Source organism: Vombatus ursinus, unplaced genomic scaffold, assembly GCF_900497805.2.
Source record: "Vombatus ursinus unplaced genomic scaffold, bare-nosed wombat genome assembly UNPS02014799.1, whole genome shotgun sequence".
Lineage (NCBI taxonomy): Eukaryota > Metazoa > Chordata > Mammalia > Diprotodontia > Vombatidae > Vombatus > Vombatus ursinus.
Window position 1 is genome coordinate 8,433,300 of NW_020954577.1, and position 27,365 is coordinate 8,460,664.

The 27,365-nt window shown below is 46.9% G+C and overlaps 1 protein-coding gene across 8 annotated transcripts in view; it reads right to left on the reverse strand.

The window, feature by feature from the left end:
- MPP6 (membrane palmitoylated protein 6) overlaps positions 1-27,365 on the reverse strand; it is an 85,792-nt gene that overhangs the window by 44,364 nt on the left and 14,063 nt on the right. For 2 of the 8 annotated variants that reach the window (XM_027872064.1, XM_027872062.1), the window contains exon 3: positions 25,239-25,324. The exons of 1 other annotated variant lie outside the window; for it this stretch is intronic. In XM_027872064.1, coding sequence (XP_027727865.1) covers positions 25,239-25,284 — 46 coding nt within the window. In that variant the 5' untranslated portion in view covers positions 25,285-25,324. Of the gene's footprint in view, positions 1-6,150; positions 6,368-8,352; positions 8,584-23,129; positions 23,356-25,238; positions 25,665-27,365 lie in introns of those variants that run through there. 5 more of the 8 variants (XM_027872069.1, XM_027872067.1, XM_027872061.1 and 2 more) reach the window with 4 other exon arrangements.

Sequence of the window (27,365 nt, forward strand, 5' to 3'; positions counted from 1 at the left end):
GGCCGTGAGAGTTGGACTATAAGGAAAGCCAAGCGCTGCAGAACTGATGCTTTCAAATTATGCTGGAGAAGACTTCTGAGTCTTTTGGACAGTAAGGAGATCAAACAAGTCAATACTGAAAGAAATTAATTCAGGTTACTCACTGGAAGGTCAAATACTGAAGCTGAAGCTTAAATCTTTGGCCACATGATGAGAAGGCAGTACTCACTGGAAAAGATCCTGATGTTGGGAAAGACTGAAGGCAAAAGGGAAAGAGGACAATAGAGGATGATGGCCACAGAGTCAGACACGACTAGACATGTTCTATTTCCTTTTTATTTCTTTCAGTAACTCTTTCTCACTTACCAGTTCAATCTGGTTCAGGCAACACTCCAGAGCATTGCTGGCCACGTCTTTAACATATCTGTTCTAGAAAATGATCTGAGACTTTTTACAACATTGCAGCCAGATAAGCAACAGCAATGTGTCCCAAAACAAGTGTCTTTCTAAGCTCATAACTGGCATGCTCCTTCTGCTCAGTGATTTGGGAGTCCTTTCCCAGTGTTGCAGGTACCTGCCATCCATGCCGTGGGGCTTTTGTTCATGTCCTGAAAGCTTCCACTCGAGTCCACCCAGTGTTTGGAGGCCCCTGGGGAGCACCCTGGTCACCCACCTACTCTCCCTCATGCCAGCAGCACTTCTTCACTTTGGGTCATACAATTCCTTGCTGACATCCTTTAGTCCTGTTCTTAGGAGAACACTGATTCCTCACTGATGCCAGGCTGCCACCTGCTCACCACCACCATGTACATCTCTCCATCGCCCTCTGAGTTACGCCCATATTCAGGTCTGGTCTAGGCCTCGCTGCCTCACAGCAACACTGCTAAACTCTTTCTTTTGAAGCTGCAGGCCTTGGCTGTTAGGTGGAGCTTGGGGTCAGTCCAAGGGTTTTGCAATGTCCTGAAGATAATCCAGCCCCCTCTCCTCCTTTTCAACTCAGCACATCGTCCCTCTGTATTGTCTTTCCCAGATATACACACTATTGAATAAGCTCTAGAGGGTGTTCATTCAGACGTATGTTGAAATCTAGGCAATTTTTTCCCCTTTATCTACCTGGTAGGAATGACTCCTTTGAGTGATAAGAGATTTCTTCCAGGAAGATCTGCAGCACAACGTTAGCTGCCAATAGAACCTGGAAGACCTCCTCATCCATAAGAAATCCTTTGTAGGCACAGAATCTGTACTGATCGTTCCATCACTGTGGCCAGTATCCATCTCCCTGTCTTTAGGGCTTGCTATTACTATCAGTGGGTCACTGAACAGCCTTGTATCTATTAGTATAACTTACAACTGAATTATCTTGCCATATGGACGTGAGATATGACACTGAAAAACCATCATTAATGTCACATTTTGTTCTACAGAGTAAAAAAATAATTTGAAGTAAACATTAAGTACAATGGGATCTTATATTCTTTACATCTTTTAGTTAACTATGAGATGCCACTGATGAAGTCCATCGTTGAATATTCTTTACAAAAGCCTGCTTGTTCCCTACTGTACTTTCATTGAGGATGTCCTCAATTCATCTCTACGTGATTCTCATCAAGATTTGGCATAGACAGAGGAGTGGAGCTATATGGTGAGTCACTAAGATTCTCTTGGACACCTTTTTTAAGGTGAGATCCGTGCGCACCCCCCCCCCCCTTTCAAACACTGGTCTATCAGTCCCTCAGTGTCTGCCCACCCCAGCACAGGTGTCCTCTCTATAAACTGACTCCACCCACAAGCTCTCCCAGGTTTGCTTTCTTTAGGTGCTAGAACATGAAGAGTCAAGTGAGGAGCTTCCGCCATCCTAGCTGGCAGGGAAAAAGTTGTTGAGAAACATTTTTGCAAATCTTTTCCATTTTTCTTCTGTTTGTGGTCCCCTTTACATTTTCATCTCGCTGGGTAACTTGCCAAGCTTTCTTTAAATTGGTTTTACTCCCCACCACTGCTCCTCTCTACCTCATGAGACACTACTGTGCATCCTGACACAGTGTTGTCTTTGGGAGCCCTCTCTATATTTGGCAAGTCAACCATCTGCTAAAAAAAAGTGTTCTCTTGACCCTTAGGGTCTCTTTGCTGCTGTGGTCCAGGTGTCAAATCTGGTTCAATGAAGGCCTGCCTTCACTGAACCAGATTAAAAAATAATTTGGAAATATTTAACAAAATAATTAAAAATACAATAGAACATAAGTAATGTTAATATGTGGGTATGTCAATATGCTGACTGCAGGGACCCTTATGCGTGATTTAGTGGCTCCATTTCTACTTTGAGTTTGACACCACTACCGTAGTTAGTTTATACTAGTTTAACTTGCAAATCAAATTCTTATAATTGATGCACATGAAGTTTTTGTTGTCCATTTTACATTTCAAGGCTAAACATATTAACCCTACCTAACTCTAACCCTAACCATCTCCTCCATTTTCTAATCCTACTTTTTTTTTCATTTTCTCATTCTGATTTTTTTGTTCTTATTTGGTTTAAATTCTGATTTAACTCTGACATATACATTGTCCTACTGTGCAGAGAATCCAAATTTAAGAATAATTTCCATGTCAATAATAAGTTTTTTTTACTGTCTGTTAAGATGTAGTCAAATTCACTTCTTGTATAATCTGATGCTCACCATGTCTAGGGCCTACCATTTTTTTTTTTTTTTTAAAGAAAGTCTTCATGCAAGTCTTGGGTCTCCCTGACTTATTTCTCCTGGAACACATTTTCCTGTGTCTTTTGCCCCATCATCCTCTTTTTCTACAACTACATTGAACCAAGACTCCATAAAGACCTATTCCAACGCCTCATCACAGTGTGCAGGTCACCCTAGGTTCCCAAAGGCTCTGCCAGCTGGCTGAGCATAAGCTCTGGCAAGGTGTACCATGGTGCAAAGACTTCGAGAGTGGCCCCACAAACACATGACATCTGTTTTCTAAGAACCAGCAGATGAAAGCATGGATAGGCACATCCCCAGCAGACTAGCCTACTGGAGAGGACATTTCTTCAGCCACACCAACCCAGGACACAATAATTTAAAATGGCAACTGGTTCAATGCGTAGTAGCTAGGGTAAGGAGAGAGGCCAGAGGGTAATAAGAATCACAATTTTTAGACCAACAACACACTTTAATCTATGATATGCTAATGACGAGATTCCTGTCCAATGACCAACAACTGGCCTCCTGGAGGAGATGAAATCACACTCAGCTATCAATGAAACCAGAAGAAAGCTGGGCTCCCAGGTACATCTTTGGAGCAGGATTTGCAGCTTCTTGTTTCGTGGGGCACCATGCTGCTTCGCACAAAGCTGTAGGGGAGTTTGATGAAGACACAGCCTCTAAGGTCTCCAAACCCAGCCCACGTGCACAGACAGCCACTCTGTGGCTTTGGGATGAGGTGTGTCCTGTACAATCTGAGGACCTCATATTCCTTCCCAATCTCCTGGACTCTCTGCTAAGCATCTCCCACTCTGACCCTTGCTGCTCTTGTCTCGTCACTCCATTCTGGTTTTCCTCTGGCCGTCACTTCCTTGGTGTATTTCCTCAGACTTTGTCCTCAGCCTTCTGGTTTTCACCTGGCACTTTCCTTAGAGAATTCAATTCAGATCCCCAAGGCTTCATACGGCGGCCAGTGTGTGCAAGAATGGCAAAGGGGCAACTCTGGCAGTAAAAAGAAAAAAAGCAAAAAGCAGGCCCTGCCCTTCGGGAGCTCAGGCTGCATTAACAGAGCCACAGTGGCATGAAAGCTCTTAGCACGGTGCCTGGCACATAGGAGCTACTAATAAATGCTCATTTTGCTTCCTTATCTAAACAGCTGTGGCCAGTTCTGAGTGCCCCCTTTCAGGAAGGACACTGATAAGCCGGCCAGTTTCCAGCCCAGAGATCGCAGCAAAGGAGAGGTGGGTGAAAGAAGTAGAGATGATTACTAAGACAAGATGTCTTCGAGTAAGAGTAAACAAGAATTCAGTCTGTTTGTTCTGCTTGATCCCAAGGGGCAAAACATGAAGTAAAGAGTGGAAATTCCAATGGCCCAAAGATCACAGAGCTAGAATTGGAAGGGACCTTAGAGGTCATCTAGTGCAGCCCCTCGTTTTGTAGATGGAGAAACTAGAGTCCAAGAAGGCTAAAGGGTTTCCCCAAGGTTACACAGTGTCATGGGTGGGATTTGAACCGAGATCCTAACTGCAGAGGCAATGCCCTCAGGCATGATGGAAGGATATCTCCCTAACCATTAGAGCTACAGAAGAACTGCACAGGCTACCTCTCAAGGCCAGTGGGTTCTCCTTCCCCAGAAGCCTTCAGGGATAGGGATTGGTGTAGGTAGCCTCTAGGGCCCTTTCCCTCTGAGACTGCCATTCTGTGAACTCACGCTGCTTTTCCATGTTGTGTGTGCAAAGCCAATGCCACATTCTGGGGTTATTCGATCTCTCCTGTTCCTCCTTGTGTGTTCAATGCTTTTCCTTCATCAGAGACATAGGTTTGAGCACTGGGCCCTCTCCCTTTCATGAGCAAGATGGTGATGATTCCTAACAGCTCCTTTCAGCTCTACCTCCAAGAATCCCAGTCAGTTTTTATTTATTTGCAGGGCAAAGAGAGGGAAATGTTCTACACGCAGAGTGAAAAGGCCTCTCTGTCCCTGCAGTGCCCATGGGAACGTCATTAGGTCACCCTCCTCCCCAGGCTTTCATTTCCTTCTCTGTGAAATAAGGGTTTGGCCTAAATGGCCCCAAGGACCATCTACCAGGTAGATTCTAGCTTCTGTGATCCTACGACGAGCTGAGTAAGAGAAGGCAAGAGAGAGGAGCAAACGTCCACAAGGTGCAGAAAGCTCTGGAGGATGCTTTCCTCACGACCATCCCAGGAGGTCGCTATTAGAAGAAGTCTTATCCTCAGGTGGAGGAGGAACACATAGGGTGTCTCACTGGTGCCTAAGGCAAGGGCCCAGTCCTCATCCCTGATTCCAGACCCGGCAATCTCCTGCAGTACACAGCCTCTCTGCCACTGATCATGACCGGCTTAGAATTCACACGAAGGATGACAGGGAGGCAAAGCATTAGCAATCCAAACAACAAGAGAGAAAGATTATTTGAGCCACAGCATTGTGGATTATTTGGCAGAGAGAAGCAGGGGGCAGGAGGGGAAGTCATTGTTTTAATGCCAAAGGTCTTTCCTAGTGACTGAACCAGGGATGTGGGAAGCTCTAACATCTTTGGCTCAACGTCCTTTCCCTCACTACTCCAGCTGGGCCGCAAAATCCACGTGACATCAGAACCGAACGGGAGAAGGCAAAGTCAGAGGGCTACAAGCACAACATTTACTGTCCCAGCTCCAGCCCAGGGGTGTGGCGGAGAGTGACTGCACAGGTCCACAAAAAGCAGGGAAAGATGGCAGCAGGACAAGGTGTAACATGGAGGCAGTAAAGAGCTGTCACTTAAAAAGACAAGGGGGCTAACCACGGCTAGCGGTGGACTTAATGGCTTAGAAAGGATCTGAAAAAATGACAGAGAAAATTATTAAACGGATTAAAACTAGATCCTATGAGGGAAAGCTGGGGATGCATTATTTTGACTTTTTCAAAGGGAAAACCCAGCTGCTACAGGGCCATTTTATCTTAACTTTCGGTGAGCACAGAAGAAGACAGAATAAGTTAAACTGCCATAAGGATAATTTAGAGTAGATGTTGGCTAAAATATCTCAGGTATAAAAACAATAAAGCTACAAAGGGAGGAAGGAAAAGGACAAGAGAAAAGAATGAAAACTAGGGTCTGTGGGACTCCACGAGAAGAACAATTTTCTGAAGATGGAGCTTGGCACACAAAGAATGTCTGCTGACTGAGGGACTGAGATTCTCGTTTAAGAAGCCATGCGGAACACCCAGAGTAGGGAACGGAGGCTCTTCTACTAGTCGACAAGAGAAGAGCAAAGGAGAACAGGGTTCTCATGCAAGGAAAGAGCACACATGTTCAAAAGAGATGAGCTGTCAGTCGGGCAATGGAGGTACGAGTAGAAATTAGGGAAGGAGAAGAGCAAGTATATGAATATGAATGCCTCCGCCCAGCGAGACGATCAAGGCATGTAAGTAAAACCCCCTTCTTCTAAATACAAAGAAGAGGAGCTTTCTTGTACTCACATCATTTCAGAGGCTGAAGATGCCCTGACACTGTGGGCCAGGTTCAGGTACTCCCTTCATCAGGCCATTGCCATCTTCATTGTTGGAGACTTCAGTCCACTAATGACCTCGTTAGCCCAGGGTCATCACTCTTCAGCCAGAGAAATTCATTCTACTCCTTCACTGCTTTAAGCCCCTACATTGCCTTCATTTACTTCTGGGCCCTTGACCCTATCCTATTCTCCTGTACTCGGACTTTACTTAGCCCAGAGACCTGCTCCCTCATATTTTCTGACATCAATCCCGACTAATGACCCCCCAACTCCTGCTCCCCCCCTTCCCCCCCCATTCCTCCATTCCTGCTCTCTGGCTCCCAGGCACTGCCAGAGAAAAATCAAGTTTATTTCACCCACTATAAATTTATGGACCACAAGCCTCACCAATACTCAGCAGTCCTTCAACCCTGACTCCTTCATTCTCTACAGAACACACTTCAAACCTTTCCCTACCCAAGTCCCAGCTAAGTCCCCTCACCCCGACTCTCAGAAGCTCATTTAACCACTGACTCTTTAAGGAGAAGGCCCAGGTCATCCAACGGGCATCCTCTCATCTCCAAAACCTCTCATCCTTCTCACTCAAACTCTCTTCCTTTCCTAGCGGCTTTGAAGGACTACCACTTACTAAAAGTTACTGCCTTCAATCTCAACCCCTCCCAACCTCTCCAGGACCTGACCGTATCAATCATTCGGCATATTTTTCAGACACTTTTAATCTCTTTCCCTCCCAGCTCCCGGCCCATCTCACCATGCTGTGGGATCCCTAACAATACAAACCCCCAAACTCTCCTCTTTGCTCTGACCCCATCCTGTTACCATCACTTCTGTCTCCTCCCCCTAAAACCAAAACTTCTGAGAAACATACTTCCTAACTAATACCTCCACTGCCACAACACTTTATCTCCTTCTTAGGAGATCTCTCTGCAATCTAGAGACAAGTCTGTCTCCACCACTCAACTGAAGCCGCTTTTCCAAAGCCCCTAAAGACTAGCCTGATGTTGTTCAATCACTTTTAGTCGTGTCCAACTCTCTGTGACCCCATCTGGGGTTTTCTTGGCAAAGACACTGGAGTGGTGTGCCATTTCCATCTCCAGCTCATTTTACAGATGAGGAAACTGAGCCAAACAGGGTGAAGTGACCTGCCCAGGGTCACACAGCTAGGAAGTGTCTGAGGCCATATTTGAACTCAGGAAGATGAGTCTTCCAGACTCCAGGCCCGGTGCTCTGTGCATCATGGTGCCACTGAGCTGCCTTGCCTACCCTAACAGTTAAATGTACCTGCTCGTACTGCCTGTCTCTTCTCCTGGCTTTAAGCTTAGACCCCCACTCTCCTAATCTTCCTCCTGCTTCGGCTCCTTTGCTGGCTCTCCACCCTCTCCCCAAGGCCATGTTCCAGGCCCTTGGCTCTCTCCACAATCCCATCCTTTCACCCAGCTTCCAACATCTCCTCTATGTCAATGCTCGAGGACGCCAGGATTGTACATTAAGAGCCTGATGGGATCCTGGAGACAATCTGGTCCAAGCCCCTCTTTTACAGGTGAAGATGCCAAGGCCCCCCAAGGGAAGGTCACAGAGCTCAGCAGCAGAGCTGACATTCCAGTCCAGCCCTCAGGACTTCAAGCCAAGGCACCTTCCCCTCCTTGCTCCCCCTTCCTCTTCGATGGCTTCCTTGGGCCGGCCTGACCTGTCTCCAGTGGAAGGATCCCGGCCTGCCTCGTCTCTCCACTGCCGCCTCCTGCCACCAGCCAGCAGGAGTCAGCAGCAGCCTCTCCTCTTTCACGGTTCACTCCATCCATCTATCTCCTGCCTAGCCTGGCTTTTCTCTGCTAGTCTTCAGGTCACTCTCCTCCCTCCCTCTGGACATTATTCAGTACCGGCTCACACTTATCCTTTCTACCTGAAGCACTCACTGCCTTCCTACTTAAGGACTTAACACTCTCCTGTTGCTCTGGCAAACCAGGTCCTCACCTCCAGCTCCTAGGCCTCCTCTGCCTCAGCCTCTGAAACAATCTCCCTGTCAGGATGTGAGTTAGGGAAAACAGCTGCCTCTGGAGGCAGAGGACCTCCCTTCCAATTCCGGCTCTGCATATGTGATGTTACACCCCCTTACTACCTATGGGATGTCAGGCCAGTCACTAATTTCCCCCTCCCCCCTCAGCTTCCTCACCTGCAAACTGGAGAGGGTGGTTGGGGTAGATAACCCTGAGGAAGTCGCCACATCCACTCTAAACTCCTGTTATCTACTATCAGCTGAGCCTTCCTGGCGCCTGCCCGACGGTGCCTGGGAATGCCTCCTGTTCTCCAGTGATTGATTCTTCATCCCAGCTTCCCACAGCCTGCACACGCTCATCTGGGCTGAGGTCTCTTCCAACTCAAATTCATGCTTTTTTGACCTCAAAATTCTCTTCCAGCCTTAAAACTAGGATCCTGTGATTCCCCCCTCCAGCCCTCCTTCTGCTTTACTCTTCCTCAGCATCACCTCCAGCCCTCTCCCTGCTCTCGCAGACCATCCCCCTGGAGCTGATCTCATTTCCTTCCCTTCAGTTCTGATCCTATAAACAGGTCAGTCACGTATTTTTCTCGGCCCTTTAATCCCCCCCCCACACACTCTTGTCCTTCTGCTGGTCAGCCTCATCTCAAACCCAGCCCTCTCCCTCCTCACAGGCAGTGATGCAGGAAGTCCAGGAGTCCACCAGTCATATGATCTAACCTCAGGGAAGCCTTCACTTTTACTCCTCTTGTTCCGCAGTACTGGGCTCTTCACTGACGCTTCCCTGAGAAGATTTCCAAAGCTTTCCCTTAACATCCTCAAGCCACTTTATGTCAGTTCTACCTAGTTTCCTCCAAGCTCACATCTCCAACCACCTTTCCAACATCTTAACTCAACATGTCCACAACAGAATGCATCATCTTTCCCCCCAAACTTTCCCTCACCCCTACCTTCCCTATTGTCATAAAGGGCACCCTCATACTCCCAGTCCCTCAGGCTACCAATCTAGGAATCACCCTGGACTCCTCACTGTTTCTCTCCCTAAATGTCCCAGTTGTTACCAAAGCCTATTGATTTCACCTTTGCAACATCTCTCCAACACACCCGATTCTCTCCTCGGATACTGCCCCCACCCTAAGGCAGGCCTCATGCCTGGACAAGAGCCTGCTGGGGTGTCGGCCTGCCTCCAGTCTCTCCCCACTCCCAGCCAACCTCCATCCAGCCACTGAAGTGATCTTCCTAAAGCACAAGTCACTCCTCCCTACTCACTAAACTGCAGAGGCCCCTTCATGACCTAGCCCTCCCAACCCCAACTTTCCAGTCTTCCACCTTCCTCCCCCTCTTCCATCCGATGACATTGGCCTCCTGGATGTTCCACAAACAAGACACTCAATCTCTTGCGCCAGCCATTTTCTCAGGCTGTTCCCCGGCCTCATCTCTGGGTCCCAACTACGATCCGTTCCCCCACAAGCCCCTCTGACTTCTCCTGTCTTCGCCTTTCCTTATTTCCAATGTAACGGGCATGTAGCTTGTTTGCACAGAATTGTTTCTTTGTTATCTCCCCCATCAGACTGTGAGCTCAGTGAGGGCAGGGACTCTTTTCTATCCCCAACACTTCAGACAGGGCCTGAGCACAAAAGAGCACTCTACTGTTGCTCTGGCAACACCCCATCCTCACCTGTCATGTGGGTGTTTGGGGCCAAGATGATGCTTAATAAATGCTTACTGACTTCCTACCTACTTTACTGAAAAACCTGAAGCCATCTCCACCTTCAACAGGGAAGGTCTTCTGTCCCTACTCCCAAACACTACATTTCCCTTTTCTGTCTTAGGCTCACCAAGCCTCATCTTCTAACATTCCTTCTCGCTCCATATCTCCTACAGTTCCTACTCACAAGCTCAGGTCTTTGTCATCCTTCAAAAGAAAATCCTCTGGATTTCTGGAGTCAAGAAGACCCAAGCTCAAACCCTGTCTCAGACACTTACTGTGTGACCAAAGCTGGACACTAAACCCGTGCCTGGCTCAGTTTCCTAATCTGTAAAATGGACATGGTGATAGCACCAACTCCCAGGGTTGCTGTGAGAATCAAAATGAGATAATATTTGTAAGGCTTCTGCAAACCTTATAGCTCTAGAAATGTCTGGCTACTGCCAACTTCTCAAGCTGGAATCCCCCATTCTCCCAGGGCCCAGCTGCTTCTCCACTCCTGCTGCCCAGGCGTTCCCTTCACCTCCTGACTCCATTCTATTGCAACACTTTTCCAAAGTTATCAATAAGCTGTTACCTGCTAAATGCAAAAGGCCTTTTCTGGGGCCCCATCCCTTCCTCATGACTGCAGTAACCTCTGACCTTGTAGATGCTCATCTTCCTCCTGCTCCTTAAGTAGGGGTGACTCACAAGACTCAGCAGGGGTCTTTCCTCTTCTCTCATTTTTCCCCTTGGTGAGTTCATTTCCTCCAAAGAGTTCAACTACTTCTATGCAGAAAATTCTCCCGTATCTCTCTAGATCTCTCTTCTTTCCTGAACTTTACCTCCACACCAAATGCCAGTCCAACTACCTCCAACTCAATAGCTAGACTGCACGTCCAATTCAGCTTGCTCAAAAAGGAGCTCCTACTGTCCCCCAGCCTTGTTCCCCCTCAGAGCTCCTTGCTGACCCCCATCAGTAACCTCAGTCGTCTCTGACCTGATCTTAATCCTCCTCCACGCTCCTCATTTCTGTTGAGAGCCCCGCTATTGCGGCCCCACATCAGGAAACTCTCCCTTGGCTCCCACTCTGCTCAGCCAGCTGTTGATTTTGGCCAGCTCCACCTTTACAAGCTCCCTCACGTCCCAGCTCCTCTTGCCCCATACCGCTAAATCCTCACCCCCTCTCACTTGCACTTGAGCAATGCTACACCACGTCTGTCCCGGTCTTCCTGTTTTCCAGTCTCTCTCCTCTGGGACCTCTTCTCCCCAGAGCAGCTAAAAGAATCCTCCCTCTCCCCAGTCAGGCTCTCTCCCACCTCAGCCCACCTCATGAATTCTTGCCAAGATGCAGCCCCACAGGGCTCTCAACAAGAGGATTCTTGTTTTTTTCTCCCAATCTGTGATTTCATCTCCAGTGTGGAGAGAGCCCCAGGGCATACCCTCCACCAGTGCAGGCTGACAAGCCCTCTGGCTCACTCTAGTCTTTGGCCGTGCTTGCACTGCTAGTATAGGGATGTCACAGGTAGGCCTGAGCCCAAGTTGCCCCAAGTCCAGACTGGGGTGGGCCAGAACTGCCTGCACTCAGAAAGCCAGATTTGACCCTCAGCAGTAGTCCACCAAGCCCAACACTAGCCTACTGCCTTTGTACACAGTACAAAGTACATATGGCAGACAAAAAAAGGAATGCAATCTTAGGCTGCATTAAAGGAAGCCTGTTGTCTGGGATGAGGAGGGGGACTGTGTGGCTGTGCCCCGCCCTGGTCACACCAGCCTGCAGTGCTGTACTCAGCTCTGAGCATCATCAGTTAAGGCACATGGTGGCAGTGACCAATGTGGTGAAGTACTTCAGATTCACACCAAATGAAGCCTGAGAGGGAAAGGTGCAACCCCTTGAAGACAGCCATCGTATAGAAGATGGATTCACTCTCCTGGCTCTGCTTGGACTCAGAGGGAAGAATCAGAAACCTGCTGAGGCAAGCAGGGCAGCTCGGGCATGAGAGCGGCCCTGCGGTTTCAGGAGAGACCTGGGGTCATTCCCCACCACCCTCTGGTCCTTGATTTCTCCATCTATAAAACAAAGGGCTGGACCAACAGAAGCTAGAGTCCCTGCCAGGGCTCTGATTTTACTCATCTAACTCTTCTGTTTGTTTCTGTATCCCACATGGAGCACAGTGCCTGAACACGGAAATGGTTGTTGATCAATTAAAGGCACAGTCTGCTGGCAGCTCTCCTATTAACATACAGTCCTTTTCTCAGCACAGGCACCCAGGCCCAAATCTCTCCTAGTTTTCAGGCCTTTGAGCTGAAGATCAGCAGAAATCATCTTGGCCCCGAACACCCACGTGACAGGCGAGGAAATCACAGGTCAAGAGAGCTTCAGGGACCTGCGCACGGAGCCCCAGGCTTCAGAGGAGTAGACAAAGAACGTAAACTCAGGGCCCTTGGTCCCAAGCCCAGGACTTTTCTTTACTGTTTTCTCTGCGTTTTTCCCTGTTTATATAATTCCACTGATATCATTCCAATTCCTTTATCTGTTTATCATTCCATTTACAAGTGGAACAAGAACCACAACATAGCAATATATTATCATCATTTGCTGAGCATGGCCCTACTATGTGTAAGTCCCTGGGGAATACAAAGAGGTTTGACATTATTCCTGCTCTTGAGTGGCTTCTTAGTCAACAAGCATTTATTAAGCACCTACTGTATGCCACACACCATGCTAAGCACTGTCCTGAGAAGAGACAGGACTACACATAAAAGATTAAAAAGGAAAAAAAACCCCATAAAATAGCATGGTTAAGTTGGTTAAGTAAGAGACTCGAAGACTGTGTGTTTGGGACAAAGTCACAAAGCTTTACACTTTGACCCTGAAGGGAATAATAGTGAATATAACACGACGGAGAGTGGCCAACCGCAGAATCTCTCAAATTATCAAAGAAAGCAAAGTTGTGCTCCAAGAATCTCTTTTAAAAAGGTCAGACTGAGGGGGCAGCTAGGTGGTACAGTGGATAGAGCACTAGCCCTGGACTCAGGAGGACCTAAGTTCAAATCCAGCCTCAGACACAAAACATTCACTAGCTATATGACCCTGGGCAAGTCACTTAACCCCACTGCCTAGCCAAAAAACAAAACAAAAAAAAATAAACAAACAAACAAAAGTCAGCTAAAAAGTCAGACTGAGGCTGGGGGCACCACAGTGTATGGGCCTCAAGTCAAAAAGAGGCATGTTTAAATCTGGCCTCAGACACTTACTAGTTGGGTGGTGCAAGGGAAATCACTTAGCCTCTGTTTGCCTCAGTTTCTTCATCTGTAAAATAGGAATAATAACATATACCTTGAAGAGTTGCTATGAGGATACACTGGTAAAGCACGCTATATAAATGATCATTCTTATTGCTACAGAACCAACAAAGAACTGTAACGTACTCAGAACCGTACCACATCCACAGTAATGTCAGAAGGGAAAGGCAGTCATCTTCATGGAGTCTAGAAAACGGAACAAGCGCTTCTTCATGGGCTGAGGACAATGGTGGCCAACGCAAGTCTCTCCTTGGTGACAGGGCTACAGGACATCGCCTAAGGCCACCAAACCCCCCCCCCCCCCCAACTGCCCAGAGGTGATAGAACTAAGCTGCCCGGCACAGAGAGTCTACAGCCCTGCCTGGGAAAGACCAAGGCTCGGGGTCCCACGAGGCCCGACAGGCCCTTTTTACCCCTAGCCGCCCGGATGGCTGCCCAGCATTACCAGGAGCCCCAAGAGGGGAGTGACACTCCGAGTCAGCCCAATTCAGACACCCAAGCGGGCCACATCCTCTCCTGGGCAAGAGGAAAGCCTGGAGATGGCTGCTGCGTGCCCAGCTGGTCAGCGGGGGCTCTTTTTTCCTCTCTCTATACACCAGAAAGCTTGGGGATCTCATCGGCTGGCACGGACTCAATCATCACCTCTATGCTGCTGCTCAGCAGATCTGTTCATCCAGCCCTAACCTCCAGACTGCCATCCCTAACTGCTTAGTGGAATCTTGAACTGGGTAATCCACAGAACTCACCAAGCCCCAAACCAATCTCATCATCTTTCTCCCTCATTCCTTCCAATCACCCAGGGAGGTATCACCTTTGCGATCTGTGGATCCTCTCCACTTCCTCGATCATTCTTGCTCACACCTCCAACCTGTTGCTGAGGCCTGTCAGTTTTACTTTTGTGACCTCTCTTGCATTCACTCCCTTTCTCTCCTCTGACACTGCCACCACCGTGGTGCAGGCCCTTATCACCTCCTGCATGGACCACTGCAAAGGCCTACTGATGGTCTGTGAGGCCCAAGTCCATCCTCCAGTCATCTCTCAAAGGCGTCTTCCTAAAGGGCAAGTCACTCCCCTACTCAAACTTCACTGGCTCCCTATACCTGCAGGATCAAATACAAAATCTTCTGTTTGGTGCTCAAGGCCCTTCTTTCCAAAGGTAGCAACTGGGAAGAAACCCTCCATGACAAACCTGAGAAATGCTGTGTATCTTCCGAAAACTTTAGAGCCAGAAAAATGCCTGGGCAGTTCTCACCTTCTGGTCATTTGCACAAAGGTTCTGAGCCAACTGTAACCAGTTTATGGCCCATTAAAAGTCAGATAAACCTTTATAAGATTTTCTTCCCAGGAGGTTAATGGTAACTGAAACTCCTTGTTCAAATGGCAGCATCATGGATTAATGATTCTTAAGTATCTGACTAGTGATTTCATTGGTCTAGGAAAACTCCCAGGGAGGAGACCCCTTGGACTAATGCAAATCAGAATCTGTTCTGCAAATCACAGGCTTAGACTTTCTTAATAAGAAGTCACTATCAATAAAAGCAAACCACATTAATCTAAACAAATTGTACTTTCCCCCCAAAATCTGGTTTGTATAAAATCTGAGTGACGCCCATAACTGCCCTGTTAGTATCAAGCAAAGCACAAAACAGGGAGGAAGATGAAGGCCTGCCCAAAAGCTCACTCTGTCCCAGAGCAGGCCCAGTTCCCCAGGGCCTACGTCCAAGAGGGCTCCCCTACAGATCAGGGAAATTTAGCCTGTCATCTGCAGTGGGGTTTTTGAGAGGGCTAGCTATACTTCAATAGCACAGGTTTCCTTTGCAACACTATGGATTTTATCTTTATCTTCCCTGGCTTTACCAGATGGGTTTAGTCCATAACTCAAAAAAGGTTAAGAAGCCTGCTACACACGTCCAGGCCCTCACACCATTCCTGTTCCTGTTTTCTGGCACCATGGTGCTGCCTGCCTCAAGCCCGGATGTACTGCAGAGCCCACTAGAGGCCATTCAGAATCATGCAAGATGCATGGCTTTACTAGGAATAAAAGAACCCAACTGGACAAAACCTGCCTATGGTCCAGTCTCTGAGCTGTGGAAGGATGGCCAACCTTTAAGACTCAAGCACCAGTACATGTATCCAGGAAAGGCACAAACTACAAATGGACAGGAAACTGGACCCTGAAGTGAAATGGAGATGGGAAGCTGGCTGTGTTGCCTTTGGGAGACCCCAACCTCACCCCTAAAACAAAGGCTCATCTTCTCAGTGGCCAATCATGAAACAACACAGTCTCCAAAAAATGAAGGTTCAGATCACCCAAAAGCCCATGGGGAGGAACACAGACTAGAAAGAGCAGGGTGAAACCAGGAGTATGCTGGTAAATATTTAACAAACAGCTTCTTCCCCACTCCTCCCCCCCCACACACTTTTAAGTATAATATGAATTAGCATCTTCTTTCTCACTTTCTTAAGTACACCCAACCAACCAAACAAGAGATCAAGCCCTGACTTATAACCATTGCCAGTTTCCAAGATGTAAAAGCTCACACTGAACTTTTAACAACTGGCTCTCCAGTGCACCCTGACAGCTGGCCCCAGTACAACCTTGGTTGAAAGACATGACAAACTGAGGAATCAAATAGGAAAAACAGTGAGGGTGACATTATCAGAGACATGTGCCACCAGGGAGAGGGCAAGTGACCACTAAGGGGTTCCTTAGTTAGTGAGGTCTGCTAACTGGTTTATTGCCTTAGTGTCAAAAAAAAAACCCAAAAAACCACAAGAAAAGTCCCCAAGCACACAGAGCCCACCCTGGGCGGCAAACTGACCTGAGGAAGTGGCCAAACATTAGCAGGGGCAGGAAGTGGAGGCTGGAGATCTTCCCTGCTGGAAGGAAGGGTGGCCACAGATACACTGGCAAAGAAGAGCTTTCATTTTAGCATCACAGGCCACAATGGGACCCACAGAGCTCATTCACATAACAGTGAGAATGTCAATTAGGGATTAGCATTGTCTAAATTCAATCTGAAACAGCATGAGCACAGACTCTTCGCGTTGTCCCAGTTCTAAGTGGTCACACCCACCTTATGCCCAGCAAGTGGCCAGCCAGGCGTGTGCCACCCACGGTGGCCAGAGGTGGCTGGGGCCCCTTGGAGAAGGCTCTGGTGGATGACCCTCCTAACGTGAAGCTGAAATCAACCTCTCTTCCAAATTCCTCCCACTACTTCTGGGGAGAGACAAAAACCCCATCTTTCTTCTCACACAGACACTCTGTGCTCCCCTCCACGGAAACCCCTTTGCCTGTAATACCCTGCATTCCCTTTTGTCCCCAAATCCCTACGTCTCCTTTAAAGCCCCCTGAAAGTGCACCCTATCCTCTGAAACCTAATTCCCCTGGCTGGCAATGACCTTTGCCCTGGGGATGACTGTTGGATAGTTAGCTGTGTGGACCATTCTTACTCTCATTGAACTCTAAGCTTTATGAGGGCAGGAGCCCCTGTCTCCACCCAGGCATTACTAGAGTGTAAGTCCACACTTAAGTCTGGTGAAATGTGCAGGCTCCCAATGCCCAGCTCAGTAACTAAACAGCTCCTTTCCTTTGATGTACCTTACGGACGCCGTTCCTTTGATGTACCTTATGGACGCCGTTCCTTTGAACTACCTTATGCACCCAAAGTTCTTTCTCTGGGGATAACAAGGCTCTGAGTCACATACTGATCCTCACAGAGCCTACGAAATGGGAGACATCTGCAACAAGCCTTCGGTCTAGTAAAAGGCCAAGAGCTTTCTCTGACAAACCGTTCTCTCATCATGCCTACCCACACTCTGTCAGTCAGTTAACAAGCATACAGTAAGTCCTTAATCTGTTCCAGGTGCTGGGGATACAAAGAAAAAAAGCCCCCCCCCCCCCCAAGGAGCTTACATCCTAATGGAAGAGACAACAGAAAAAGCATTAGGCAGAGAAGCTCCTTTGGTGACCAAGGCCTCCTGCAAGAGTTGAGTCCTGAGTCAAGTCTTGGGGGAAGAGGAGAGGGAAGGGGGTGGAGGGGTCGGTGAATGGTCCCAGGCAGAGATGGGAGACTCAGTACCCTGGGAGAACAATGGCAAGGAGGCTGAGATTACCAGGATGGCGTGATGATGATAATGATTATTAACCAATAATATGAAATGAGTTATTAATAATTAATATTACTGATGATGATGATGTGTGAGAAGACTGGAAAGGTAGCAAGGCACCCGGTGGTGAAGAGCTTTCAATGCCAACAAAAGAGCTCATGTCTGACTCTGGAGGGAATCCCTTGCTCTCGGTGCCCAGGGACGAGCGTGGTCAGACGGGTCAGACCCACAGGACCCACAGAACAAGAAGCAAGGTGCTACCAAGGAAGAGGGACATGGGCAAAAATCTAAAGGGCGGGCCTGACGTGGGACCAGGGAGGAAGAAAATCCTTCAGTCAAGTCAGGTCATGAGCCAAGAGGACTGGGATCGAGGAGGTGCAAGGCGAGCTGAAAGACCAGTGTGACTGGAGGTTTTGTGTAGGAGAGAGGGAGAGGAAAGCGACAAGCGGCTAGAGTGAGGCCCTGAAGCTTTCTGGCCTTCTCAAACTTCTCGAGGAAAGGTCAAAACAAAGCATCAGATTTACTAACTGCTCTACTCTAAGGAGCTTCCTTCTCCCTGAATTACATTTCCATCCTTTCCCTAATTTATCACATCTCATGCAAATTATAAATCCATTCAGCAGAGACCATGTCTAATTCATTGTTTCTGTATATTATTTTATGGTACTTAATAAATGGAAATTAGCATTAGTCATAACAGTGATAAAATTTAATTTTCTTTTGTATGAGTGGGCAGGAGTAACCATTGTTCAGGTCTGAACGTCAAAAGAGATGCTAATTTGGAAGACAGTTCCTTCCGATAGCAAATTGAAATTCCTTTTCTGCTGAATGTGATCACTGTGTGAGAGCAGAAATGTGTGCAAAAGTAAATGAGAAAAAGGACAAAGTCAATGCAACTGGCAGCCCCGCCACACCTGTTCATGAAGGCGAGACCTCAGTGCAGGAAGACATCTTTTACCTAGGAGCAAGTTTTCTAGATCTTTTCACTGTCACCTAGGGCTTAGCTAAACAGACAAAAGTCAAGTTAATGATGGAACTGTAACCCTGCAGGGCCCCTACATCCTCATTCTGTTATGTGACGTTGACTTCATCCTCATTTGTAAAACCACAGAACCAGATGCGATCTCCAGCTCGACTATTTTGTGACTCTGTAAAAACAGGATCTCCCCTCCACACCCCAGAAACAGTACTCATTCCTCATTTTACAAGACAGTGCTAGGCCAGAACCTCTCGTCTGCAAGTTCAGATCCTTCTTCACAGCAGTTAAGAACATTCTATCTAATAATTCATTCACTATCAACATCAAGCAAAGCAAGAAACAACAGGTCAGGCCATGCTTGCCAACGGCGTGCACCCCCCACCCGGGAGAACGGGCCATGTCTCTCAGGCCCCCAGATGCTCCCAGGCCACTCAAGAGCTTGAACTGATAATCAAACGGACGAATCCAAGTGAATGAAGAATAGACAGCTGCCCCTCATTATTCGAAGATTCCATATTGTGAATTCGCCTACTCACTAAAATTGACTTGGAAGCCCAAATCAATACTCCAGGTGCTTTCCAGGTCATTTGCAGACATGTGCAAAGTAGCAAAAAAAAGGTGAGTTAATGATGGCCACCTTCCCAGCTAAAGGCCAACAAGGTGACACTCTTCCTCTAGTTTTAGCTCTCTGGTTATAAATAAGTGTCTTTTTCCAGTCTGTTTAGTGCCATGTTTTTCACATTTTTATGCTTTTTGTCAATGATTTCACTGTTTAAGTGGCCCCTGGGCATCGTGCTGAATTGCTGTCTAGTGTTCCTAAGCCAGGAGGGCTGTGATGTGCCGTATGGAGAAAACATGCATGTTAAATAAGCTTCCGTCAGCCATGAGTGATATCACTGTTGGCCAGGAGTCCAATGTTAATGAACCAGCAATAGGGGACATGCAGAAAAAGGAAGAGGAAATAAAGCGATCTGTATGTGAGGTCCATTGGGATACTGCTATAGTAAACGTGACCAGAGGCTTGCAAGAACCTGATTCTGTATTTCCTGGGAGCAACGGTTCGGTATGTGCTAATTTAGTGTTTACATCGACTTAATAGAGTACAATTACTGCAAATGACAAGAATCATTGGCCCACTGCATATTGGCTCAGACATCAGGATTCAGTGGGATGGGTACTGCAAATGGCCAATGAGCTGTTCCAGAAGTGGGCAGAAGGAGATGAACAGACTGGACTGCATTCAGAAAACTGAGGAGCATCTACAACCATCTTTTTAAAGATCCATAATCTCTTGGTGATGAGTCACAGAACACCACAAGCTCCAAGAATCCGAGGTACCTTCCAGCTCTAAATGCATTGATTTTAATTTGCAGGTTACCTATCTGGTAACAAAGGGGCTCACGGGAGGTGTAAATGTAGCTTATGACTGACGATGATGATGTGTATTCGTGTAGTAAGTGGTATAAAAGATATCACAAAACATGACCAGAAAACAAGGGGGAGAGTCATGCAGGGTGGCCATAGCAAGCATGTAGTAGACCCCTGGTCCACCACATGGACTCTAAGGAGTAAAGTAGAAGTCATGGATCCTTATCCCCAGCCAAACAAGGATTTCCCCCAATGGGAAGCCCTCATTCCCTGACTAATTTCCCTTTACTACAGATCCCAAGACCTATTCACAATCCTTGCCCCAAAGCACCCTGCAGTAGGGGGAGGAAGTACAGAGTATACCATCAATGAAGTCACCATATTCAGTGGAAAAGAGAAAAAAAAAAAAACAAAGAAAATTACCTTAGCAGCTCTGTGGAGGATGCATTGGAGTGGGGAATAATTTGAGCCAGGGAGACTATTTCAAGAGTCCAGGCAAGGTATGGCAAGGACCTAAATTAAGCTGGCAGCTGAGGAAGTAAAGAAAAGAGGACAGATGCAAGACAAGTCATGGAGGGAGACAATGACAGTATTTGCCAACTGACTCAATATGGGGGAGGGGGGAAGAGTGAGGAGTCAAGGATGACACCAAGGAGGTGAAACTGGATGACTGGAAAGATGGCACCACTGACAGAAATAGTAAAGTGGAGAGGGGAAACTGGATCTGAGGAGAGGATAATGAGTTGTGTTTTGGACACCGTGAATTTGGGATGCCTACTGGACATCCAACAAGCAGCTGGTGATTCATGACTGGATCTGGCTAGATCAATCCAAAACCACCTACACAGAGATAATTAAACCCATGGGGGCTGAGGTGAGAGAGCATGGAGAAAAGAGGGTTCAGAATAGCCTTAAGAAGCCTCTACAATTAGGAGACATGAGATGGGATAATAATTCAGCAATGGAGACTGAGGAGTGGTCTCCCAGGCAGAAGGAAAACCAAGAGAGACCAGTCACACAGGAACCCAAAGAGGAAAGAGTTATCAATAGCATCAAATGTCACAGAGAGATGGCGATAACAGATCTTGTTTACACATGGTTGTTCGCACATTGTCTCTCCCGTTGGATTGTAAGCTCCTTGAGGACAGGGCATTGGTTTTTGTCTTTCTTTGTACCGCCAGTGCTCAGCACATAGTAGGTCCTTAATAAATGCATATTGAAAATAGGGGGGGCAGCTAGGTGGCGTAGTGGATAGAGCACTGGCCCTGAAAACAGGAGGACCTGAGTTCAAATCTGGCCTCAGACCAAACACTTGACACTTACTAGCTAGCTGTGTGACCTGGCAAGTCACTTAACCCCAACTGCCTAAAAAGAAAACAGGGCATGAGATCTGGTGGCCATCTCAGTTATCTGCACTTTCTCTAACTCCGCAAATCCAAACACGTTCTAAGTAATGTTGGCCACTGATAACCATTTTCACATGCAAAGAATTTTCACTATTTCAATAAATGACATTTGTCCCAAACATCCAACTCCTGACAAATCCAAAATGCACGGTTCAATTTCAGCTGTCACATCAAGATGTTAGTTCTTAAGTCAAATTCTGTCATGATTGATGTGATTGAAAAAGTACCAAGAAACAGACTTTGAACTGAGGATGTATCTTCACTCTTTATGAACTTGAGAAGTTAGAATCACTTTGTGATTAACGAGGGAAAAAGATCATTTCTTTGAGGATAAAAACATCCTGGACTATGACCTTTTATACACACTTCTTGTGATGTGTCTGCACCAACCCTAACGGTGTAGACAGCAAGCAGCAGGTAGACTCCAGCCTGCATTATGGTCTCCTCTGTCCTAAGCCATGTCAGCAGCAAGAGTGGCAGCAGAGATAAAACAATGGAAAAGCCAAGGGGTTCTGGAGTCAGAGGACCTGGGTTCGAATCCCACCTCTGACACTTCACTACTACCAGGGGTAAGTCATTTGACCTCCTTAGGCTTCAGCATCTATAAGAAGATGGGAATGAACAAGATCACCCCTAAGGTTCCTTCCCACTCTAGAGCCTATGAGTGAATGGAAAAGCATTTATTAAGCACTTACTGCGTGGCAGGCACTGTGCTAAGTGCTTGGGATACAAATACAAGATCAAGACAGTCTCTCTGTCCACAAGGAGCTTGCCTGGAAGGAATGTGATTCAGTACAATCCAACGCCAACCACGCTAAGCGGAGGTAAACTGCTGTCTGACCAGGTCGCTGTTTTCCAAATTACTGGTCATAACTTAGTGAGGAAGCACCAAGTACGAGTGTGAACAGTAATCGTTCTGTGCCCTACCCACCTTGGGCACCACTATGAGGACGCACCAGGGATCATGTGACCAAAAAAAGGCTTGGTCCAGAACAGCCTTTACAAAAAGTTAAGAATCTCACAACAAACCTCATACAAATCCCAAGTTACACAAACGTGTTTGTAATAAAATATTTAGAGCATTTAAACCACATACAAATAAGACACCAGGGTGAGCACTGCGAAGATGTGGGAGTAAGGTGGTTTCATTGGAAAATAAAAGGGTTTAGTGCCTATTTCTAACTTTAAAATGCTTTCAAAAATTGCCGCTTTGAGCAGTTTGTGTCATAGACTGAGATCTTCGTGGCTTTCTTCACCACCTCCGAGACAGCTGGTGATCCCTCTGGCGGCCCCTCCCTCTCCTCTCTCTCAGGAGAGAATTGCTTCTGCCGCTGCATGCCCCACAGGGCCCACAGGTTCACAACTTACAGCATTTTGGTCCCTTCACGCTTGAAGAAGTGTTACCCATTCAGGAGGGACAAAGGCAAAGAGAAAACCCAGCACAAGGAGGTATGGACAGAAAGCACACTCCAAGAAAGCAAGAATGAAGCAGTAATGGGCAGCTAGAGGGCGCCATAGTGCACAGAACACCAGGCCTGGAGTCAAGAAGACCCATCTTCCTGAATTCAAATCTGGCCTCTGTCACTTACTAGCTGTGTGAACCTGGGCAGGTCACTTCACCCTGTTTGCCTCAGTTTCCTCATCTGTCAAATGAGCTGGAGAAAGAAACAGCAAACCACTCCAGTATCTCTGCTAAGAAAACCCCAAACGGGTCACAGAGAGTCAGATACAATTGAAACGAAAAAGCAGTAACATTTACTTCAGTAACATGATGGTGGAGCTGGACAGGATGAAAAATGACCCTCTGGCTGTGAGGAGTCTAGCAGGGGAGTGTTTTCCAGTACAGGAGGTTTCGAGTCATAAGGGTGAATGCATTAATATTCTAAAGAGTTTGCATGGATCGAATGTGTAAGAAATGGTCAATACGATACATTCAGAGAAACACAGGAAGACTTAAAATAAATATCCTGACACAAAGGGACATAAGCAGAACCACAACAATGGACGTAAAAGAAACCATCCCGCCTTACGGCAAGGTCCTGGGTCAAAAACAGGACCAGAGGTGACTTGATCAGACTGATGATGACGTCAGCCTTACCACCATCCATGCTTGGACAAAGTTCCTTCCAATACTGAATCCAAGATCCTTTCATGTTCAGACACTCAACCTAATCCAGGAGTGTTGCAGCAAAACGACAGAATGGCCTCTGGGGTCTACTCGAAGAGGTAAAGACAAGAGCTGGAAGCAGGGGATTTGTTGTGGGCCCTCCAAACAGGAAACATTATTTCATTTGGTCATCATGTATCGCCGATGCAAATGCCATCTACAAAAAGACCATCACGAAAATAATGGATGTACTGCCATCAGTTACAGAGGCTGTAGAAAAGATGAAGTTGATATTTTAAAAGACAGAGAAGACTTGTTACTGATGTGTGATTATCCCTGCATCAGCTATCTACATTCAATACCATCAGTTTGCCAGGGCTAAGATCATAATTAGCAAAAAAAAAGAAAGAGAAAAACAAAAACAAAAACTAATAACAATGAGAAGACATGGCATGCATTTGAAATAATGTAATCCTGAACTATTTAAGCAAGCAAATGACAATATAAAATGGGAAATAGACAACAGAAATTAGATCAAAACTGAATATAATTTTATACAGATATTCAGAGATGGAGAAAATCCATGAAGTGATAGGATCCTATGACTTAGGGCTGGAGGAGCCCTTTGAAGTTATCAAGTGGAACCCTTCCATTTTACAGATAAGGAGACTAAGGCCGAGGAGGCAGGGCACCCCAAAGAAGACACAAGGCTGGGTTTGCCTGGCAAGGCATCTCCCTGTGGACCTTGATGCACACAGCTCAGGACCCTAAACTCCAAGTACCTTGGAACAGCCACACTTGCAGGCCAGTGTCCACGGTCATTATCCTGGGAAGCCCCCTCTGATGGAGATGCAGCCTGCAGCCTGGACTGCTCCAGGTTACTGAAGAGTTACTGAAGCCTCCAAAAAGAAGGTTCATCTCATCGATGGAAATGACATAAATAAGAGGTCTTACCATCTGCTTTGCTGCTGTGCCCTGAGGAGCAGGGGAATTTTGAGGTGTTGTCTCTGCCGTTAGGAGGTGAGCTCCTGGAGAGCAAAGACTGTCTGACTCTTCTATCTGTCTCCCCAGCACAGCACTTTACACCTAGTAAGCGCTTTACAAATGCTTCCAGAACATACAGGCAGGACCTGAACCCAGCTTCCACAACAAGGAGCCAGCAGGTTCCTGACTTACTTGCCAAACAGAGAAAGATGGCTGCCAGACCAGAACATAAATTCGTTTGTAAAATCACACGGGGAAGCATGATGGATAATCATGAGCAATATCGTCTCATGAAGCAGAGAGAAGCATGGGAAAGCTAAATCAGTTGAAAGAAAGTTTGATAAAACATTCGACCAAGCAATGTCATTTCAAGGGCACTTACAGATGAAAATAGAAGAGAGAGAAAAAATGGAAAAGCTTTGTAGAATTCATTATAACATTTTTTTTCCCTCCACCAGGGATGGAGTTGGACCCTAATGCTACCGTTGTGAACGTGCTCATGGGGGAGGCAGGAAAAGCACTAAGATGAGAAAAAGTCAGAATGGGTCAGGATGACGAAACGGCGACCCCTGCTGGAGGCTGCCCAACGGTGAAAGCACCCAGGGATCAACACACAACGTGAAGTCGTGCAATAAAGGTTCGCCCTCATGAACACCAAAAAAAGCTCCCATGAGAACACCCGTAACTGCATCCAAACCTCTCTGCCTCCCCTCCCACGTATACAAAATCTCTAGAACGTCAGCTAGACACTGACACAGGGAACAAGGAGGCTTCTGCAAACCACGTTCAACAATCGATGCCTTCCTGACTGTTTCCTAACTGACTGAAAGATACAGAGAAGGCAAGGTCCCAGAAGCCCCACAACAAAGCACGTGATTCAGAGCCAAACCCCACCTTACAGGCTCTCTCTTCCAACGAGCTGTTTCTCATCTAGACATAAAAAGCACGGAGGCTTTCTGGAAAGCTCTAACAACAGAAATAACCTTGTTCAATAACTCTTGGAACTGAAGACATCAAGTGAGGGACAGTACAAGGAGATGTGCGTCCGTCAAAGCTGTCCGCCACAGTGAGGCAGGGCATTCGGTACGCAGTCCAAGCCCAAGAGGGAGTGATTACCTGTTGATGGGGAAGTCCTCCAGATGCTCTTGTTTTCTGATGACATTGTGCTGATTACATCAAGGCCAGGAACATTGCAGAGCTCCCTGAAAGAGATCTATAATCACTTAAAGGAGGAGTTTGGCCTGCCCATCCACACAGGAAAGACCAAGCGGATGAAAAATGTCTATTGCTCAGACCACAACATGCATTTGGATGGATAACTTATCATTCTTGTCCATCAATATGGGTGTCTGGCAGATGGTAAAGGTGGATGATTTGGGCCCAGGATTAAACAAGAGGAGGGGAAAACAAGAGGAGGAAAGTGAGCTGGACGGCCTTCAGGAGAGTTTGAAGCTCCTTCAATGACCCCAGGCTTCTCATAGAAGCCAATATTCTACTGCTGGCATTGTATGGCTACAAAACTCAGACTACAACAGACTCCAAAGAACTAAAAATGAATACCCCACAGAGGGCAGTGGAGAGCAGGAGCCTGGCGAGCAGACAACACCGTACTTCCAATGAGTAGGGTGCTGGATGTCCTCAAAAAAAAACCGTAGGACAAGAAAGATGGGCTGGTAAAAAGGTGAGGGATGGCATGGAGACAGGCCGAAGGTTCCACTGCTACCCTCTGGATGTCAGGAGAAAGCAAGGAAGGCCTCCTGCATACTAGGTAGACTGGCTGGGGCAAAGTCATAGGAGCAAGAGAAATCCAAAAATAAATAAATGAGCATCAATAAAACACAGAAAATACCCCAAAGAAGAAAAACAGAAATAAAGGAGACACAAATAGAGCAATCTTCCTACGATCCTGTTTATTTTTACACACACACACACACACACACACACACACACACACACACACATTCACGCTTACATTCTATGTAAAAGGAATTCCATTTCTTATCCAAACCTCTTTCTTACTCCTCCCCAAGCACCGGCATCTTTGGTTCTTGATAATGAAGTTCACAACAAAAAAGGAAGCTGGGATCTCTGCCCTCTCTTAGGCCTCTCATCAGCCTTTCAAAGACACTGCCCAGGGTTGAGCAGTCCCAGTTATCTGATTGTTTCAGGCTTCTGAACTCCCAAGGAAGGACAGGTGAGTGCTCCTCTCCGTTATCTGCCATACCGTCCTGCTCCTTTTGCCCAAGACAGCCAAAGTGTCCCTGACTTCCTGAGCTCTTCTCAGCAGCCTCCATTCATTCTGAGCTTTAGAAGTCCTGATATCATTCCCACAGGGCCACATGGGGCTCTGGGCCCCTTGGGCAGGAAGGCTGAGGAAGCCTGCCTAGAAGTCCTCTTCTCAGAATCATGTCATTAAATGCAAAAAATACAATAGAGGATTACAAAGGAAATCATATCGAAATTATAATGAAATACTGTTGTCAAAATGTTTTAAATAATAGTGCATTCACATAGCACTTGAAGGTCTACAAAGCATTTTATGTGGACAAGAATCTACCAAGACACTTCACAAATCTCATCTCATCTGATCCTCACAACAACCCCGGTGCGGCAGTGAAATGAGTGGTTATCATCCCCTCTTTACAGCTGTGGAAACTGAGGCTAACAGAGGTTAAGTCACTTGCCCAGGTGACTCCGGTGAGATTTGAACTCAAAGCTTCCTGACACCAAGGCCTCAGACTCTATTAACTGTGGTGCTAATTTAAACACGAGTTCCCGGCCTCCAGGTTAAGAAGTTCTGGAATCATGCGCGTTTGGGTCTCCTTCCCATTACCTAACCTCCTAGCTTCTGCTTGCCTCTTGCTGATGAACGGCCCATGGCTCCGTAAGGCCTTCTTCTGACAGCCCCCCTTCTGGCGCCCTCATCTGGTTGTTTCATTTCCAGTCTTCAGAATTCAGAAGAGTCGAGTTGCTTGTCCCTCCTGCACCGGCTTTAGGTTTCCCAGAAGCCTTAGCATCAGCTCTCCTCAAACCCGGCGTGCACGGTGGGCAGTCAGGTTTCTTGTTCTCCATCACAAAACTTGTAATCAGTGGTAGGCAGGAAAAGGCACTAATTTTGTAACGTTTTCAAACAAATTATTTATTGGTAGGTCATAGGTCCTCACAACCAACATTTTCCTTAGGAGGATTTTTTTTCTAAACCAACATATTTTTTATTTAATCAGTTCCTATTCTGAGATCAGG